At 39.2% G+C, this 20,163-nt stretch overlaps 1 protein-coding gene across 1 annotated transcript; it reads left to right on the top strand.

The window, feature by feature from the left end:
- Nucleotides 1-549: 549 nt before the first annotated feature.
- On the top strand, nucleotides 550-18,721 carry Hsd17b13 (hydroxysteroid 17-beta dehydrogenase 13). Its single transcript, XM_042668443.1, has 7 exons — nucleotides 550-865; nucleotides 5,008-5,115; nucleotides 6,342-6,473; nucleotides 8,498-8,604; nucleotides 11,106-11,243; nucleotides 14,325-14,441; nucleotides 18,437-18,721. Exons 1-7 carry the CDS (start codon nucleotides 656-658, stop codon nucleotides 18,525-18,527), a joined length of 903 nt encoding a protein of 300 aa, XP_042524377.1. The 5' UTR covers nucleotides 550-655; the 3' UTR covers nucleotides 18,528-18,721.
- The last annotated feature ends 1,442 nt before the right edge of the window (nucleotides 18,722-20,163 follow it).

Below are 20,163 nucleotides of genomic sequence, written 5' to 3'. Positions count from 1 at the left end.
CAGAGTTCAGGTCCCACAACCGGACCCAAAAAAAAAAGAAGAAGAAAATAGAGTAAGATTAGCTATCTCTAAATTCAAACCCTTGTAACACAAAAATATAGTAAATTAGAAGACTAAGGGATGTAGCTTGGGTAGTAGAATGCCTGCAGAAAGCTTGTCCTTGTTTGTTCCTCAGCACCACACACATGCCAAGAAAAGAGAAAATGAAAGAAACTAGGCAGCTTTTAACATTTATTTTCTTCATATTAGAGTGAGTAACTCTCAGTAAAATTCCCCAACTATAATATTTAGAAACTTACTCAACTGAACTGCTTTCTGAACTTTACAAAGATCAACGAGCTATTAGCTGACGCAATAGTTCCAGCATGGCTTTGAAAGGCGAAATTTCATGTTAACCCATGGTCACAACAGCTCCTCAGATAAGCCAGTTCAAAGAGCACATTGTGCTGGGTTCCCCTGACCTGTACCGAGCTCTTACTAGAATTGGCATCACTTCAAAACCACAAGGTGAACCTGACCCATTGGAAAACCTCAATCAAGCCTTCATTTTCTTCTGCCACTTACTACCTGCCACTCTCTGGAGCTCTAAGCTGAAGATATCTCTTTCCTAGGACCACGTAAGGACTGAGTCACCAAGAGAGGACCAAGCAGAATCATGAACATTGTTCTGGATCTGCTCCTGCTTCTGCTCACCATTATCTATTCCTATGTGGAGGCACTGGTGAAGTTTTGCCTTCCCCAAAGGAGAAAATCTGTGGCAGGAGAGATTGTTCTTATCACTGGAGCTGGGCATGGAATAGGCAGGCTGACCGCCTATGAATTTGCAAAGCGGAAAAGCAGACTGGTTCTATGGGATATTAATAAGGTAAAAAATGTACCTGCCAGTCTTTTAAGTTACAAAGGAAGATGTGTTTTCTAAATGATTTGAATTAGCATCTGCTTCTCTTTAGAATTTTTCTTTTTCAATGTTTGATAAATTCCCTGGAGTCTTACTGTAAATATACATTAGATTGGTTGGTGACATATTTTTTATTTGTGCTAGTCCTGGGGCTTGAACTCAGGGCCTGGGTGTTGTCCCTGAATTTTTTTGCTCAAGGTTTTTGCTCTACACTTGAGCTACAGCTCCATTGCTGTCTTTTCTTCTTCTTCTTCATCTTCTTCATCTTCTTTGTCTTCTCTTTTTTGGTGGTTAATTGGAGATAGAGTCTGATGGAATTTCCTGCCCTGGCTGGCTTCAAAACTCAATGCTCAGATCGCAGCCTGTGACCCACTGGTACCCAGCTAAGCAGTAACTTTTTGGGGGGAGGAGCCGGTTGTGGGGCTTGAACTCTGGACTTGGGCGCTGTCCCTCAGCTCTTCAGCTCAAGGCTAGCACTCTATCACTTGAGCCATAGCACCACTTCCAGCTTTTTTCCTTTTTGCTTATGTGGTGCTGGGGAACCGAACCCAGGGCCTCAGGCATGCAAGGCAAGCGCTCTACCACTGAGCCACCTTCCCAGCCCCCTAAGCAGTAACTTTTCAGTTACAGTCTGCAGTAGCTGCCATCTGCCAAGCTGTTGAAATTAGGGCACTCACATTCTCCAGGTTCAGTTTTGTTTTGTTTTGTTTTTAATTTCTGCAATGGGAACAACTTCTTGAGGGAGGCAGAAACTACAGCAAGTTACTGCAAAGGGCCAAATTTGGTGAGTGGACATTCTGTTGAACAAAGAATAATTTTTATACTTTTTTTAAGAGTGTGTGTGTGTGTGTGTGTGTGTGTGTGTGTGTATTCACACACATGCATGCATGCCAATACCAGTACTTGAACTCAGGGCCTTTGCTCTCAGTTGGCTTTTTTTGTGGTTGGTCATGAGGGTTGTCCCATTGACATTTTCATCATTAAATTATTGTTCTCGTGATCTCTGTTGTCATGTCACATTGTTTGCTATTTTCTTAGTGATATCAAATTATCTCTTAAACTTAAGGAACACATTGTCTGCCTCTTTCTAGATGGTAGAGAATACCATTCAAGAAAAAGTTGGTATTTCTTTACTAGCAGATATAGATTTTTATGTAAGTGATGAGATGATATACAGTGCATGAAAAAATGATTTGTCATGGGTCTGGTTTTGTAAGAGATTTCTGTGAAACTTCTAGAAGAGACAAAACACCTACAAACTGAGGAAATTGTTGTCTGCTGTGCTCTGATGTTTTTTTTAAAAAATATATACATATTATAAATCTATGAACAAGACTTGATGAAATTTAATCTCCAGTCTCTTTCCAGATATATATTTTAGGGAGTGGACTTCATTTGCTGCATTTTTTATTTTAAAATTTCTAGCAATAAGTCCGACCCAGTGGCTTACATTTGTAATCCTAGCTACTCAAGGTGCTTTGATATGCGGATCGCAATTCAAAGCCAGTTCAGGCAGAGAAGGTCCATGAGATTCTTATCTCCAATTAACCACAAAAAGTCAGACGCAGAACTGTGGTTCAAGTCCCTTGAGCTCAAGCTCAGGAAAGCACCCCAGGCCCAGAGTTTAAGCACCAGAACTGGAAAAAATTCTAATAATAGGAGAAAAATGAAAATTAGAAAGAAATCCTATGTAAAAGTATTTATAAGTTCTTTTAGCCTGAAGGGCAAAGAACCCAACCTTGTAAATTCTTTTTGAATCCCTGAATTTCATGGTTAAACATTGGAGATATTCCATTATTCACTGTAAGGCTATAAACGTAACTCTGATTTTCCTTTGGACTAGGAAGGTACCAAGTGGCCTTTGTAGCTGGTTCTTTTTGCCATTTAAGAGGATAGGCACAGCCTTTTAACTAAAGTGCTGATATGGAACTCAGTGACCAGGGAAGTGAGTGCAGTCGACCCTAAAGCGAAAAGACAAGGCAACCCTTCTTGCTATGTGCTAGCTCAGTGATAACACTGGAGAATGACAAATCTTCCATCAAAGCTCATGATGCAAGTTCTCACTACTAATGCTGTTTGTGGACCTGAAATCTTAGACAAAATGCAAAGCACATAGAGGTCTGTGCCATCTGGTACCAAGCAAGCATCCAGCTGAAACTCGAGTCAGTGGGAGATGCCTAACACATCCCTCATTTCACTCCTGTAATCCAAAAATGGAAGGGATGCTGAATTTGCTACTGGATATCTCTGGGCTGCTGCTACTCCAGGGTTTAGCCTTTGGTGGTGAAATAAAAAGGACCCCAGGTAGGCAACCAGGCTAGGGAAAACCACTTGACTAATGTTAGGGGATGAACCTCAAGAACAGTACCATAGTACAATCAACCCCATAGGCAAAGGTAAGGACCTTTCAGGCATCCTGGTCTCTTCATCACAGAAAAGAGTTTGCAATTATGAGAAGAGAAAGTATAATTGGAGGTGAGGGGGGAGAATCCTGGGACTTGAACTCAAGGGCCTGAGTGCTGTACCTGAGCTTTTTGCTCAAGATTAGCACTCTATTACTTGAGCCATTTCTGGATTTCTGGAGCTTAAATGGAGAAAAGAATCTCATGGACTTTCCTACCAAGCTGGCTTGGAATGCAATCCTAAGATCTCAGTCTCCTGAGATTAGGATTACAGGGATGAAATCCTGGTGCCCCGCAAGAGAGTGTAATTTTAAAACCGGATAACCTTCCCTATAAAAGTCAATAGGTGTCAAAACTTGAGGAAAATGAAAAACAAAGTTTTCAAGAGGTGAGCACAGTGGCTCAAACCTCTAATCTCAGCTGCTGTTCCAAAGGTAGGAAAACCATTGTTCAGGGTGAGCCTTGCAAAGGTAACACAAGACCCTATCTGAGAAACAAACTAAAGAGCTGGAAATGTGGCATAAATAATAGAGCTCTTGCATGGCAAATGAAATGAAGGGCAAGAAATAAAAAAGAAAGTAAGGAAAACAAGAGGAGCAAAAATAAGGGTGAGACTCATCTGGTCGAACCACTACTAAATAACCCCATGCTGCTGATTACACGTATGGTGTATATATGTACATCGTTATATGTTATAGACCGTGATAGATTTGCTCCAGGAAAGTTAGAATGAGCTTGTGACTTTAAATGAGCTTCATTATTCCACAATACTGTGAAATTTGGGAAATTATGTAATCACATAATCACAATAAAAAAATAAGGGTGAGAATAAAACAGAGGAAGGGAGAAAAGCTAGAGGAGAGGGAAAGGGAAGGAATAACATTAAGATAAATTTATCTTAGAAAAAAAGGCCTTTGGATGTTGGTTGAAAATGAACTGGTGTCTCTGTGTCCTAGAGTTGTGTACAAGGTTGTTTTCTAAATAGCAATTGGCCAGTGGTCCTAGCCTATTTTCATTCAGTCACCTGAAGAACATCCCAGTATGTCTTGGGGAAGAACATAATCTCAATTTGGAATCTTTCTCAAATTAGGATCCTTCTTTCCCCTTCCTTCCCAGAAGGACAAATCAAAATTGTTGTTACCCTGCCACTTGAGCCACACCTCCTCTACCTGCTTTTGGCTGATTCGTTGATGATTAAGAGTATCACAGATCTTCCTGCCAGGGCTTCAAACTTTGATCCTTAGATCTCAGCCTCCTGAGTAGCTAGGAGAACAGGCATGAGCCATTGTTGCCTGTTTAGAAACTTTGACTCAGAATCATTACTGGCCACATTACTATCACATAGTTGGTGCTTCACCAAGTTGTTTAAAATTAGCTATTGACTCTTTCCTCCTTCTCTATCCTGTTTTTCAATGACACCTCAAAGTGCAGAATCTTCCAGAATATCCTTCAAACTACAAAAGTACATTGGTTTAGAAAAATCTGCCTACTATGGAACCTCCAGAGGAAAAGCTAGAAAAACAAAACAGAAAGAATATTTTTGCTAGCTAGTTTCTTTTTGGGTTGTTTGTTTTGCTTTTGCTTTTCTGTTACAGGATGTTTTTTTACAAATTATGAGACACTTTCGATTTATATTTTCCACTCCTTGCTGAATTTAGGGGTTTTTTTGTTGGTTTTTTGTTTTGATTTTTTTTAATGCAATTACAGCGTGGTGTTGAGGAAACTGCAGCTGAATGCAGGAAACTAGGGGTTCAGGTGCACGCATTTGTGGTGGACTGCAGTGACAGAGAGGAGATCTACAACTCTGTGAACCAGGTGAGGCACAGCTCCTAAGCAGCAAAGGACTTTGTAACCACTGCCACTGATGTGGGAAAGGAAAATTAGACTGGAGGGCCGGATGATAGAAGGGGTGGCATTAATCAAGATTAATTCACATGTGGAATTTTAAACCCCTTTGTACAACCATTTAAAGATAATAAATAAATTAGTCTTAGCTACTCAGTGAACTAGCTGTGTGTGAGAGTATACATACACACACATATATATATGTATGTGTGTGTGTGTGTGTGTGTGTGTGTGTGTGTATATATATATATATATATGTGTCATGGATGGATGGACAGATAGATATTTATACATGCTTTTTGACTTTGTATGTAAGGCACACAACTCTGGCCATTGTGATTATTTGATATTATTCATCAATTTCATTCTGATCAGAACTTAAATAGTGACCTAGAGTAAATAACAAAAGATTTATCAGCAGGAAAATTGATTTTTTTCTAATTTTGAGTCCCATTATTTTTGCAGTATTTTTTCCTTCAATTGTTTCTTCTGCAAAATTTTATTTGTTTTGATTCAAATCTAATTTCCTATGTTAATAATTATGAAAATCTGTTTAAGAAATTTAAATACCAAGTACTCACAATTAACCAAACTGTTCAATTTTCATTCCTTTTTATTTAATTCAATTTAATTCACTAATCCTAATACTCATACTTCCTAGATAAGCAAATTAAGATTCAGAGAGGTTAAGCCAGACAAAAGTCATGGAGCCTATAAGTGGTAAAACAAGGATTATTCAGTTCGCACTTTAGAAGTATTTAATTAGGGCATGCGGTTGTGCTCAGTGGTTGAAAGCCTGCCTAGCAAGCATAAGGCTCTGAGCTCAAGCCCTAGTGCTGCCAAAAAAAGAAAAAAAAGAAAAAATTATTATGATAAATGAGATTATCATGATAAATGAGATAAAATGATTTATGCGCCAGTAGCACAAATACTAATTTTACTTTATTCATTCATTTCATTCATAAACTTTCAAAAAGCTCACGATAATACTAGTTACTAAAATGTAAATGTTTAAAAAAATTAGCCCATCTTTTTGACAGATTCCTTTATATCCACTATTGGAGCTAGAAGTTTTTTTCATGGCTGAACTCTTAAGAAGATACTTCACTCAGTAGAATTTAAAAAAAAAATCTATCCCTGATGGTGTTAGTCCCAAATCTTGAGTTTAAATAACAGGCCTCTTTCCATTTTAAAAGGTAAAGAAAGAAGTGGGTGATGTGACCATCATAGTGAATAATGCAGGAGCAATCTACCCAGCGGACCTTCTTAGTACTAAGGATGAAGAGATTACCAAAACATTTGAAGTCAACATCCTGGGGCACTTTTGGGTGAGTGTGAGTCAGAAATATCTCTGATGCCTGGGAATGTGGCTTAGTGGTAGAGTGCTTGCCTGACAAGCATGAAGGAAGCCCTGGGTTTTATTCCTCAGTACCACATAAACAGAAAAAGCCAAAAGTGGCACTGTGGCTAAGTGGTAGAGTGCTAGCCTTGAGCAAAAGAAGCTCAGGGACAGTGCCCAGGCTCTGAGTTCCCCAGGACCAGAAAAAAGAAATCTCTGATGCCTTCTTTCAGGATATATGAAGTTTATAATCAAGTTCATATATCTTCGGGTGGGAAATGGGCCACCATCAGATTTATTGGGTGGGAGAAATCCCAGAGTCTCTGACAGGAAGCAAGGGAGTCAAGTGGACACAGTGTACCAGGGTGTAAGCCACTTGGTCTGTCTTATCTACAAGTACCTAACCCAGAGCCTGGTATGAACCTGCTCTTCAACAAATGTTTATAGAGTTTTATTGAGTGTTGTCAATACATATTTCTTCAATACTTTAGAGAAATATATACAGTGTACCTTCATTTGTGACCTCCTTTTATGGAATTTTAGAAACAAAAAGATTTCAGATGTAGCTATTTTGATGTATACAAGGATTTGGTAGAACTCTGAGACTGATGGAATGAGACTGATGGAATTTAGAAATATGTAAGAACTCAGAAGACCTTTTACAGATGGGCACAACTGTTCATACCTGTTATCCCAGCTTCTCCAGAAGCGAAGATTGGGAAGATCACAGTTTGAGACTAGCCTAGGCAAAAATTAGTGAGACACTCTCATCTGAATAAACAAGCTGATTTTGATGGTTCATGCCTGTATCCCAGCTGCACAGAAGGCATAAATAGGAGGATTGTATTCTAAGGCTAACCTCAGACAAAAAGCGTGAAATCATATTTAAAAAATAACTAAATCAAAAGAGCTAGGTGCATGACTTAAGTGTTAGAGCCCCTACCTAGCAAACACAGGTTTTGAGTTCAAACTTCAGTAGTGCTAAGGGGAAGAGAGAGAGTTCAAACTCCATCACAACAATAATAAAAATAATAACAAATAATATATTAATAAATAATAATAATAAATAATACATATATTGTTTGGGAGTGGGGTATAGCTCTATGATACAGTGCTTGCCTACTATGCATCACTCCCAGCCACACAAACAACAATGATAATAATATACCAGGCTGAGCTGGTGCTGGTGGCTCATGCTTGAATTCCTAGCTATTCAAGAAGCTGAACTCTGAGGATCAAGGTTCAAAGCTGGCTTAGGCAAAAAGTCCGTGAGACAAAGTGGAGGTGTGGCTCATGTATTAGAGTACCAGCCTTAAGTGAAAAGGCCAAGCAAAACGCAGTTAGGTACCAGCTTTCTAGGTACTCTGACTGCTGAGATCTAAGGATCTCAGCCAGATATGAGTTCTGAAGCCAGCCCAGGCAGCAGAGTCCATGAGACTTTATCTCCAATTAATCACCAAAAAGCTGGAAATGTTGCTGGGGTTCAAGTGATTAAGTGTTAACCTTGAGAGAGAGAATAAAACCTCAGGGACAACCTCCAGGCCCTGAGGGGAAGGAAGGAAGGAAGGAAGGAAGGAAGGAAGGAAGGAAGGAAGGAAGGAAGGAAGGAAGGAAGGAGGGACGAAGGGAGGGAGGGAGGGAGGGAGGGAGAGAGGGAGGAAGGGAGGGAGGGAGGGAAGGAGAGAAGGAGGAAGGGAGGAAGGAAGGAAGGGGGAAGGAGAGAAGGGAGGGAAAAAGGAAAAAAGAAGAAAGAGAAAGACAAGACCAAGGCCATACCCAGAGTCCTTCTGAAGGAAGGGGTTCCTGGGGTGTGGTATATAGGACACAGCATTCAATGCTGGCTCAAACAATAAATATTTATTTTCTTTCTTTTTACCATTTGTGTAGACATGATCACAGAATCATATCATTGCAGAAGTTCTCTCAAATGTCATACTATTTAAACATAAAACTACCTGATTGGCAAACTCTGTATTGGTGTCATTGTTTCTCTTCTTCTTCACCAACTTTCAGATCACAAAAGCTCTTCTTCCATCCATGATAAGGAGAAATTATGGTCACATTGTCACAGTGGCTTCAGTGTGTGGCCATGGAGTGATTCCTTATCTCATCCCATATTGGTGAGTATTGCTTTCAAGTGGTGCCATTATTTCCTTACTTATCTTTTGAGCTGGTACTGGGGCTAGAATTTCTGACCTCAAGCTCTTGCTCAGGTAATTTGCTCATATGGCACTCTACGACTTGAGCCATGCCTCTAGTTTGAATATGTTGTTGGCCAATAGAAGGTAAGAGTCTATCAGAGGGCTGGGAAGGTGGCTCAGTGGTAGAGCGCTTACCTTGCATGCCTGAGGCCCTGAGTTCGACTCCTCAGCACCACATAAGCAAAAAGAAAAAAGCCAGAAGTGGCACTGTGGCTCAAGTGGTAGAGTGCTAGCCTTGAGCTGATGAGCTGAGGGACAGCGCCCAGGCCCAGAGTTCAGGCCCCACGACCGGACCCAAAAAAAAAAAAAAAACTTTCAGATTTGTCTACCAAGGTTGGCTTCAAACCTAAACCTAAAACTTAAGATCTCATCCTCTTGAGTAGCTAGTATTATGGGGTGAGCTGCCAACCTGGTATTATTTGTCTACTTTTATGTGTTCACAGCATTGTAATTCATATTTATTATAGCATTTCTAGTTTAAGGGAGAACAATTTTAAAACAACAAAACTAGATAATTGTATTTAAAATACTTTTTGATTTTCTGAAAACTTCTCTGTTGAACAATATAATAAAATGACATAGCCAGAAAGGATGGTTCTGTTATATGGTAGAACAAATAGATGTTGACAAAAGAATTAGGCAAGACACAGACTAAGGAGCAAACTATGCAGAAATTTGAACACAAATCTCCCTGAGAGCCTGGAAGCCCAAGATAAAGGGACCTCAGGATCAAAATATATTGCTGCATGAAGTAACAGCTCCTTTCTGTGTCACGCACGTGTGTGTGCATATATATGTGTGTGTGTGTGTGTGTGTGTGTGTGTGTGTGTGTGTGTGTGTGTGTGAACGAGAGAGAGAGAGAGAGAGAAGAGAGAGACTGAAACTGGTGGGTTCAAGTGATAGAGCAATAGCCTTGAGCAAAAAAAACAAGCAAACAATCACAAGGCCCTGAGTTCAACCCAGTACCAGCACCAAAAATAAATGAAAGAGAGAACCTCTACTTCATTAAAAGACACAGAGACTATACTCTGTGCCCTATGATGGACATTTTAAAAAGAGGGGATGGAAGTACTGTTATAAAAAGAAGGGGAAATTGGACATTGGCAGCTCACACCTGTACTCCTAGCTACTCAGGAGGCTGAGATCTGAGGATTGTGGTTCAAAGCCAACCCAGGCAGGAAAGTCCTTGAGACTCTTATTTCCAATAAACAACCAGAAAACCGGAAGTGGCACCGTGGCTCAAGCAGTAGAGTGTTAGCCTTGAGCTGAAGAGCTGAAGGACAGCACCCAGGCCCAGAGTTCAAGCCCCATGACCAACAAAAACAAAAGAAAAGAAAAAGAAGTGGATGGAAACACTGAATATGCTTCCCTTGTAAACTCTGGTAATATCTCATTTTCCTACTTCTGCTTTATATTAATTCAGAAATGTTCTACCAATGCATGAAATATCATTATGTATGGAAGAGGGACTTGAAAGTTGTTGATTTCTTTGTTTTATTTTTTAAAGTTGTTGATTTCTTATCTATTTATATATGCACATGCAAGATTAAATCTGGGCATGTAACAAATCATTTGTGGCAGGGCATGTACCCACAGATATATTTAAATTTCAATCCCTGTTGAAGGCAAAGCTGGGAGCAGCCCAGGGAGGAAGACTGGCATAGGGGTCACAGGAACTCAGAGGAGCGCCTGTGCAGGGCAGAGGAGGGTGCCATTGTAGACACATACAGCCTTTAAAGCTGCATCTAGTATCTTAAAACTCCACATACGAATTGTGCAGCCTAAGGCCTGGAAATGTGGCTCCAACCTGTAATCCTAGCTACTCAGGGGGTGGATGAGACCCAGAGGACTGAATTCAGAGCCAGCCCCAGTAGAAAAGTACATAAGACTCCATCTCCAAAATAAACAATAAAAGCCAGGCTGGGCATAGCTCAAGTGGTAGAGCACTAGCCATGAGCAAACAAGTTGCGTGAGCCTGAAACATTGTGTTCAATCCCAAGTGCTGGCAAGAAGTAAGTAAAATAAAGTGACTAGAAAACATTTTGAAACTTGAATGAATTGAATGGAAAATCTTTCATTAGGCTGGTCAATAAAGTTGTTATTGTTCTTTTACTATCATTAGTGTTTGAGAAATGAGTTACAGAGGCTGAGGGTGTAGCTTAGTGGTAAAGTAGATTCTTGGCATGTTCAAGGCTCTGGGTTCAATCGCTAGTACCAAAAAGAAAAGAAGAAATCAGAATTCTGTTAAATAATATAAGAAAATGAGAGTCTGTTTTATCCACTCAGGAAAATATCAATTAGAAGATTCTGGGTGTTTAGTTTCTTGTGGTGAAACAAATTGTACTGCTGCTCACAGGAAGCTAGGGTCTGTAGCAAGGTCCTGCTCCTTTAGTAACGATACTAGTGTGACTATCTTACAGTTCCAGCAAGTTCGCTGCTGTTGGCTTCCACAAGGGTCTCACCGCAGAACTTGAGGCTTTGGGGAAAACTGGAATCAAAACCTCATGTCTCTGCCCAGTTTTTGTGAATACTGGATTCACCAAAAACCCAAGCACAAGGTGAGAAAGAATCATAGGAAGATGAAAACATGGCATGAGATACTGGTAAGAAAATTATATGAGAAACTTGAAGCTGGTCAACTTAAAAAATGAGGGAAGCCAAATTTTTTTTTCTTTCTTGCGATTGTTTCTAACATATTTATAAGATGATTTCTTTGTTGCTTTGTATGTCCCTTCCCCATGGTATAACCCCTGCTTTCACTTTATTTGATGTTGGTATAATTTGTGGAGGGGAAGGGAAAAAACAAATCATTTAAATAGGGATACAGGTGGACCCATTGCAACAATGAGATGTACAAGAAGTTATTTCGAAAAAGGAACTTTACAACTTTGGCTGGAGGGGTTGGGGGAGTTAGGAGATGGGAAGGGATGGGAAGGGGAAACAAAGGAGGAGGCAACAATGCTTGATGAGAAATGTACTCATTACCTTGCCCATGTAATTGTAACCCTTCTGCACGGTATTTTCACAATAAAAAAAAAAGAAATAGACCACAGGGACATCAAGAGTTTTGAAGAGAACAGTTTTGAAGAGCCATATAAAAATAAAAGAATTAAATGAAGCCTAAGAACTGGCAGACATAAGAGAAAAGTTTCATTTTTGTAAATTGAATTAGAAATTTCTAGAAAAATGAAAAATGCAAGAAGAGCTGTACAATTCTTTTTGACACCTCCTTGGTACTGAGAAGTACCATGTGAATGTACATGTCTTGATTCTTTCCTAATTTATTGCAAAACAATCCCACACTCAAGGTTCTTAAGGGAAAAAATGACATTTTCAATGTTTGTCTTAATGGAAAAGATCACTTGAGAGTAAAGCTGTAGATTTGCTCAAGCACTTCATATACACAGCCCTTCTACATTCATGGTTTCAAACAAATCTGAAAATAAAAATGTTCTAGGAAAAACTTACAAAAATAAAAAAAATGAGGGAAGCTAGATGCTGGTAGCCATGCTTGTAATCCTAGCCACTCAGGAAGGTGAGATCTGAGGATTGCAGTTCAAAGGCAGCCCAGCCAAGAGAGTCTGTGAGACTCTTATCTCCAATTAACTACCCTCCCCAAAAAAAAGCTAGAAGTGGACCTGTGGTTCAAGTGGTACAGTGCTAGCTTTGAGCCCTGGGTTCAAACCTTAGGACCAGCACCAGACAAAAAAAAATGGGAGAAGAGTGCATTTTTCTTTTTACCAATATTATTCAGTTTGCTTTAACTCAATTGATTTTGAGTTAACTTCTGAAATTAAATGAGTGAAGGGGGTTGTCAAAAGCATATCCGGAGCCAGGCACCAGTGACTCAATACCTGTAATCCTAACTACTCAGGAAGCTGAGATCTGAGAATCATGGTTCAAAGCCAGCCCAGGCAAGTAAGTCCATGAGACTCTTATCTCCAATTAATCACCTCCCCCACACAAAAGCCAGAAGTAGAGCTGTGACTCAGGTGGTAGAATGGTAGCCTTGAGCAAAAGAAGCTCAGGGAGGGCTGGGAAAGTGGCTCAGTATTAGAGTGCTTGCCTTGCAGGCATGAGACCCTGGGTTCGACTCCTCAGCACCACATAAGCAGAAGAAAAAAAGCCAAAAGTGGCATTGGGGCTTAAGTAGTAGGGCACTAGCCTTGAGCTGAAGAGCTGAGAGACAGTGCCCAGGCCAAGAGTTCAGTCCCCATGACCAATCAAAAAAAGAAGTAGCAGCAGCTCAGAGACAGCACCCAGACCCTGAGTTCAAGTCCCAGGACTAGTACACACACACACACACACACACACACACACACAGCACATTAAAAGGATCGACCAACTACCAAGAACTTAGCAATTGGTATTTATTTGTGCTCAGGAAAAGGATTAACCCACATTCAGGTATCAGGCATAGGTAAGAGGGGGTGTTGTGAAGATGAATGTCTAGGGGAATAGGTGGGCTGAAGATGCTTATCTAGGAGAAGGAAGGGAGTTTTCTAGCCTGAGAACCAGGCCTCCAGACGGAATCTTAAAATCCCTTTCCCTCAGTGTTATCCTCCAAAAGGTGAAGCAAGGTGAGACCACACATCTCTTCTACAACTTCCATAGTGCAATGCCAACACACAGTCCTCCAACATTTTCCAAACTTGATTGATCCTCCAAAACTTAAACTTACCTGAGATGCTTATGGGCTCTCCCATGGAGATTCTGCTTTAAAAGACTTGGATGAGTGCAAGAGCAAAATGTTTCTGTTTGCTTTATTTCCATGGTGTTCTACATGGGAGATGAGGGGAGGAGGGAGGTGACTTTTCTGCGCTGAGTTCTGGAATACTCTCAGTCCAAAGTCCAATATAAAGGAAGTGAGGGTTAAAATCATGACTGAGTGCTTGCTTTGGATCACATATTGGGCTGAGCAATTTTAGTGATAGTATGAAGTTCTATAGTTACAAGTATGAGCTTTAGAGTCATACTTCCTGAATTTGAATTCTAACCCTAGCATCACTAGCATCTGTAGCAACCTGAGAAATATTCTAACTTCTTTCTGTTTCATATTCCTGATTTATAAGATTTACACAATTATAAACGCTGCCTGTCTGATTGGATTGTTATGAGGGTAAGACTATATGATACCGGAAAGCCTTAAAAACACCTAAGTTTTTGATCAGTCCAGTCAACAAATAAATCCTAGGTCAAAATTTTTCTGTATGCCAATACTGGGTGGGGCTTGAACTCAAGGCCTAGGAGCTGTCCCTTAGCTTCTGTGTTCAAGGCTGGTGCTCTTCTATATAAGCCATAGCTCTACCTCCAGCTTTTTGGTGGCTAATTGGAGATAACAGTCTACTGAACTTTCCTTCCTAAGCTGGCTTTAACTTCAATCCTCATATCTCAGCCTCCTAAGTTACTAAAATTATAGGCATGAGCCACAGATACCTGGCCTAAGTGCAACTTTTGTGAAAAGGTTGATTTTGTTGCTCTTATTAATTTAGAAAAATTAAAATTAAGAGAATAGGTGTGCAGTTCGGTGGTAGGACACATACTTACCATAGGTAAGGCTCTGGATTTAATCCCCAGCACCAAACTAAATAATAAAGAGGACAAAAATAGAAATAAATATATTTTCTTTTCCTTCATAGATTGTGGCCGATTTTAGAGACAGATGAAGTTGCAAGAAGGTTGATGGATGGAATACTTACCAACAAGAAAATGATTTTTGTTCCATCATATATCAATATTTCTCTAATCCTGGAAAAGTAAGTGGAGCACAAAACATCCGAACTATTAAGACACACATAGAACTATTATTATGGACAGTCTTTCATTGTGAAAGTTGCCATGGAAACTCTCCATCCTTAGGTAAAGAATTACATTGCTTCTATTATTGCCTTATCTATTCTAAAAAAAAAAAAAAAAAAAAAGATTCTTTTTTCTACATCTACCATTTCTACCCAATCTTTGCTGAAAACTATTCAGACTGAAGGAAAAATAGTGCTGCTATTGTTTGAGGGATTTTTTTATTAATATCTTTGCATAGTTGTACAATGAGATGTCAGATCAATGTATCCGTTTATGAGTACACTCATCTAATAGATGTTGCCCTTCCATCATTCTCCACCTCTGCCAACCCCACTCACATCCTCAAGTTACCTTGTCCCATTTTCACCTGTGTCCATAGAGAATTATGAGTCCAGTTGCCCACCCTTCCTCTCTCCATTAGTCTGCCCTTTCATCCTTTGACCTTCCTCACTCCTTGTCCTTACTCCTGACAACATAGGTCCCAGTGTCCTGGTATTCACTGTTAAACTATTAGTTGTTCAAAGGAGTTACACCATTGGAATTCTCCCCTCTGTATACCATGCTTTAGTCAATTTGTTTATACATATACGCATATGACCTGTATACATTTTCATTTGTTTATAAATTAGATTTAATTTCCACATATGGAAAATTCATTTTAAGAGAGCATAATATAGTATCATAGCTAACAAAGGCTCTATTTTTTTTTTTTTGTTTTGGTCAGTCATGGGGCTTGAACTCTGGGCCTGGGCACTGTCCCTGAGCTCTTTAGCTCAAGGCAAGCACTCTACTGCTTGAGCCACAGCTCCATTTCCAGTTTTCTAGTGGTTTATTGGCGATAAGAGTCTCATGGACTTTCCTGCTGGCTTTGAACAGCAATCCTCAGATCTCAGCCTCCTGAGTAACTGGGATTACAGGCGTGAGACACCGGCGCCCAGCAAGGCTCTATTTTTGGGGGGGGTGGGGTCCAGTTGTGGGGCCTGAACTCTGGGCCTGGGAGCTGTCCCTCAGCTCTTCAGCTCAAGGCTACCACTTCTACCACTTGAGCCACAGCGCCACTTCCGGTTTTTTTCTTTTTGCTTATGTGATGCTGAGGAATCGAACCCAGGGCCTCATGCATGCAAGGCAAGCACTCTACCACTGAGCCACCTTCCCAGCCCCGAGGCTCTATTTTTTTAACAGAAAATTTTGATTGGAATTTCTTTGATTCTGTAGATCAGTTGGGGGAGAATTGACATATTAACAATATTGAATCATCCAATCCAAGAACACAATATGTCTTTTTCTTTAAGAAATACTCCTTAAAATTTTTAGACAACTTTTCAGTCTTTAGTGTTCAAGTGTCACACATCTTTTTGTCAGATTTATCACAAAGCATTTCATGGTTTTGATGATGCTATTGCAAATAGCATTTTATAAAAAAAATTTCTTGGGGCTGGGAAGGTGGCACAATGGTAGAGTGTTTGCCTGGCATGCATGAAGCCCTGGGTTCTATTCCTCAGTACTACATAAACAGAAAAAACCAGAAGTGGCAATGTGGCTCAAGTGGTAGAGTGCTAGCCTTGAGCAAAAAAAAAGAAGCTCAGGGTCAGTGCCTAGGCCCCACAACTGCAAAAAAACAAAAACCTTCCCCATTGTTGGCTACTAGTATCTATTTGATTTTTGTATTTTGAGCTTACATTTTGCAATCTTGCCAAACTTTTAATTTTCTTTTTTTTTTTTTAAATTTAATTTAATTTTATTTGTGAACATACTGTACAGAGGAGTTACAGTTACATGGGCAGGATAATGCGTACATTTCTTACCAAGCATTGCAGCCTCCTCCTTTCAAACTTTTAATTTTCTAAGCTTTTCTGGAGATCCCTACAGATCATTTTACACAATAATCATATTACCTATGACTTGCCCTTTTTCATTTCTTCTCTCTATTCACCAGGATAAGAAAGGGTATGAATGCAAGTGCACTTCCTGATCTAAGAGAAAAGTGTTCACGACTGAGTAAAAAAAAAAAAACAGCTATGTATTTTCCTCACAGATGCCCTTTATCATGTTAAGGAATTTCCTTTTTATTACTACTTTTTGTTGTTGTTGTTTTTGTTTTTATGTCAATCGCGAGCCCTGAACTCAAAGCCTGGCACTGTCGCTGAGCTTTTGGGCACAAGGCTAGTCTTTTATCACTTGTGCTGTAGCTCTATTTCTGACTTTTTGGTGGTTAAGTGGAGATTGAGTCTCCTAAACTTTTTACTGGGACTGGCTTCAAATCATGATCCTCAGATGTCAGCCTCTTGAGTAGCTAGGAATACAGCTGCAAGCTACCAGCACTTCGATGAGAGTTTTATCAAAAACTCTTTTTTCTTTTTCTTTTGGTGGGGGTGGGAGACGGATGAACTGGGATTCTAATTCCGGGTCTTGTACTCTCTTGTCAAGCTCTCTACCACTTGAGCCACTCTTCCAATCCTACATTGATTCATTTTAAAGGACAAACCAATCAAGAAATGCCTTTCCCTGACATTGTTTCAGAGTAATACAGGCTTCATAGACTGAATTGAACAGTAGTCTCTCTTCCTTTATCTTCTGAAATAGTTTGTGTGGTATGGTACTATTTCTTCCTTAACCAAATCCACATGGCCCGTAATATCTCCTCCTCCTCCCCCTCTTCTTTCAACTTCTTTGGTTATTTCTTCTTCCTCTTCCTTCTCTTCCTCTTTCACCCTCTTCAATAATTTCTTCATCCTTATTTTCTCTACCTCTTTATCTTTCTCCTCTTTGTTTTTCTGTAATTTCTTCTTTTTATCTTTCTAGTCCTCCTCCTCCTTTTTCTTTTTTTTTTTTATTTTTTTTTCTTTTTTGTTTCTTCATTTTTGTTTTATCTTCTTGAGACAAGTTCTTGTTATATAACCCAGACCTGTGGTTTTCTGTCTGTGTGTGTGTGTGTGTGTGTGTGTGTGTGTGTGTGTGTGTGTGTGTGTGTGTGTGTGTGTGTGTTGGTTCCAAGGCTTGAACTCAGGCTCTCAGGCTTACTTTCCTTGTTGCTCATGCTGTAATTTTCTTTCTTTCTTTCTTTCTTTTTTTTTTTTGGTATGAAAACTTGGCAGAGTTTTATTAAGTAAACAAGCAAGGAAACAGACAAAAAAGCAGACAAACAGAAGGGCAGCAGCACACTCTAGCAGGGTGTGGGTGCTCTCATAGGGACACAAAGACACAGACACAGACACACACAAGGAGATACACAGAGAGACCACCTGTAATTTCCTTAATGAAAAAAGTTTTATTACAAACTTAATATCTTTAGTAGAGATATTAAAAGTAACAGTAAGATTCTTTGCCTTGAACTCTACGTTGATATTAATATAGTTAGTATATTCTTTCATCCTTCTACTATTAACCTCTTTGACTAAAACAGGTCATATTTTTTTTGACATGTGGTAGTTGAATTTTATTATCCCTTCAATAAAGTCACCTGAGAACTTAAGTAGTTTTCCAGATTTTCACATCAAGTCAGATCAGTGGGTCATTCAGAGAAAACGACAGAGGAAAATGGGTTCCAACTCATCATTCCATAACCCTTAGTTCTCCTTTATTTTATTATTCTTTTAATATTCATATACTGATTAGTTACATATTGACTTCCAATCCAGTTTTTTGCTGTTTAATTGGAGATAAAAATTTCACAGATTTGACTGCCCAGGTTGGCTTTGAACAGTGATCCTCAGATCTCACTCTCCTGAGTAGCTAGAATTATAGACATGAGCCACCAGCACCCAACATACAAGCTGATTTTTAATATACCTTTACAGGACATGTCATACACATCTAATGGAGAGACAGACAGACATTGGGGAAGAAAGGCAAGCCAGATAACTCGGGGCATTTTGATTGACAACAAAACAAAAGAAAGACCATGATGGTAAAGATTTTAAATTGAAATTTTTCCATCTCTTCTCAAATGCAGGTTTCTTCCTGAACGTGCTTTGGCAGCTATAAGTCGTGTACAGAATATTCAGTTTGAAGCACTAGTTGGTCAAAAAACCAAGAAGAAATGAAGTATACCAGAGATTTATGCACATTTATTATCTGAATCTAAGTTTAGAATCAATGCTCCAATTATTTTTCCCTCAGTGCTATTAATATTAAAAATATTGGTTTGGCATTACCTGCAATTGAATAAATGGGACTAATTGTATTTCTATTTTTCAAAAATAGAGAACCATGAGAAATAAAGTCTTACTACTTATAAGTAACTCACTCTGTGGTGTTTGTTCCGGCACAAGAAAGAGATTAAGACAGTGTCTGTAAGGAATTAAATGGAAAGGTAATAACTGTCGTTGCATAAATATTGCAAATTTATGCAAACATTTTATGAAACAAATTACTTAATATTACTAAAGCTAAAGGGTAAAATGATTAAAATATTGTATTCCAAAAGGTTACAATGATGTTTGTTTTGGGTTTTTTTTGTTCAGTCGGGGGTGGCTTGAACTCTGGGCCTGGGTGCTGTCCCTGAGCTCTTCAGCTGAAGGCTAGCACTCTACCACTTGAGCCACAGTGCCACTTCCAGTTCTCTGAGTGGTTTATTGGAGATAAGAGTCTGATGACTTTCCTGCCCAGGCTGGCTTTGAACTGCAGTCCTCAGATCTCAGCCTCCTGAGTTGCTAGGATTACAGGCGTGAGCCACCAGTGCTAGGCATGATGTCTGTTTTGATGGAGGTAATTTAAAATTAAAAACAAGTGCTTCAGAAAACGTTTTATCACAAATAAGCTTTAATTTACAAGTGATCTACACATACCAGATTATACAACAGAAAGTAATTTTCTTCGTTTTCTATTTTGACATGAAAAATTTAAAAAACCATAAAGTCATAGTCACAAACAGGATACTCTGTCTCCTAACAATATATGACTATTCACAATACTAACATAATGATTTAACAATCAGCAATTCTGTCAGGTTGAGTATTACAGTAAAGACAAAAATGCAAAAACCTAAGGGAAATTATATCAAAATTGCCTTTGTTACATCAAATAAAAATGCGAATATTACTGAGTACAGATGAAATTGTAACATACACTTACAGAGTAGTTTAAATGTTATGCTAGTGATACACAATAGGCACACAGGAAATGACAAACTCCTTATGCATATCTGCAAACCTCAGCCTGGAAAATAGATGGATGGAGAATTTTGACATTGCTGTGATGGAAATTTGTTTTGTTTCATTCCTGTATGCATTTTCCTTAAAGTTCTATTTTTCCTCGTAACATGGTTGTAAATAGTTAAGCCATTTTATTTATCTAACCTGGTAAGAGAAACTTTCACACAGACTTGCTGTTGTGAAATCTCAACACCTTGTTCTTTACTTTAGAAAGACCTTGAATGGACTTGGGTGTTATTTTTTTCTCCCCTATTGGGCAAATACTAAATACTTAGTCTATAAACTGGCTTTAAATTATCAAATTACACACTTGTTAAGATGTAATCCTCCCCAAAAATAAGCCCCAGTATTAAGTACAAAAAAGAAAACTTCCTGGATTTTTGTTGTCATTTCTTTGTCATGTTTTTGGTGCTGGAACTTAAGTTCTAGGATTTGGCATGTGCCAAGTAGGCATTCTAACAATGAGCTACAAAACTTGGTGTTTTGGTCTGGGAAGGTGGCTAAGTGGTAGAACGCTTGCCTTGCA

The sequence above is a fragment of the Dipodomys spectabilis genome, unplaced genomic scaffold (assembly GCF_019054845.1).
Source record: "Dipodomys spectabilis isolate Male_0828 unplaced genomic scaffold, ASM1905484v1 ptg000436l, whole genome shotgun sequence".
Lineage (NCBI taxonomy): Eukaryota > Metazoa > Chordata > Mammalia > Rodentia > Heteromyidae > Dipodomys > Dipodomys spectabilis.
Note: the sequence above shows the minus strand (reverse complement) of the source record. Positions and strands in the feature narration are given on the sequence as shown.

What these genes read in the sequence shown, in the direction of transcription:
- Hsd17b13 (XM_042668443.1), top strand. Translation starts at nt 656, where the DNA reads ATGAACATTGTTCTGGATCTGCTCCTGCTTCTGCTCACCATTATCTAT. An exon ending in ACATCCTGGGGCACTTTTGG is followed by an intron (nt 6,474 to 8,497) that starts GTGAGTGTGAGT and finishes ACCAACTTTCAG; the next exon opens with ATCACAAAAGCTCTTCTTCC. An exon ending in ATTTCTCTAATCCTGGAAAA is followed by an intron (nt 14,442 to 18,436) that starts GTAAGTGGAGCA and finishes TCTCAAATGCAG; the next exon opens with GTTTCTTCCTGAACGTGCTT.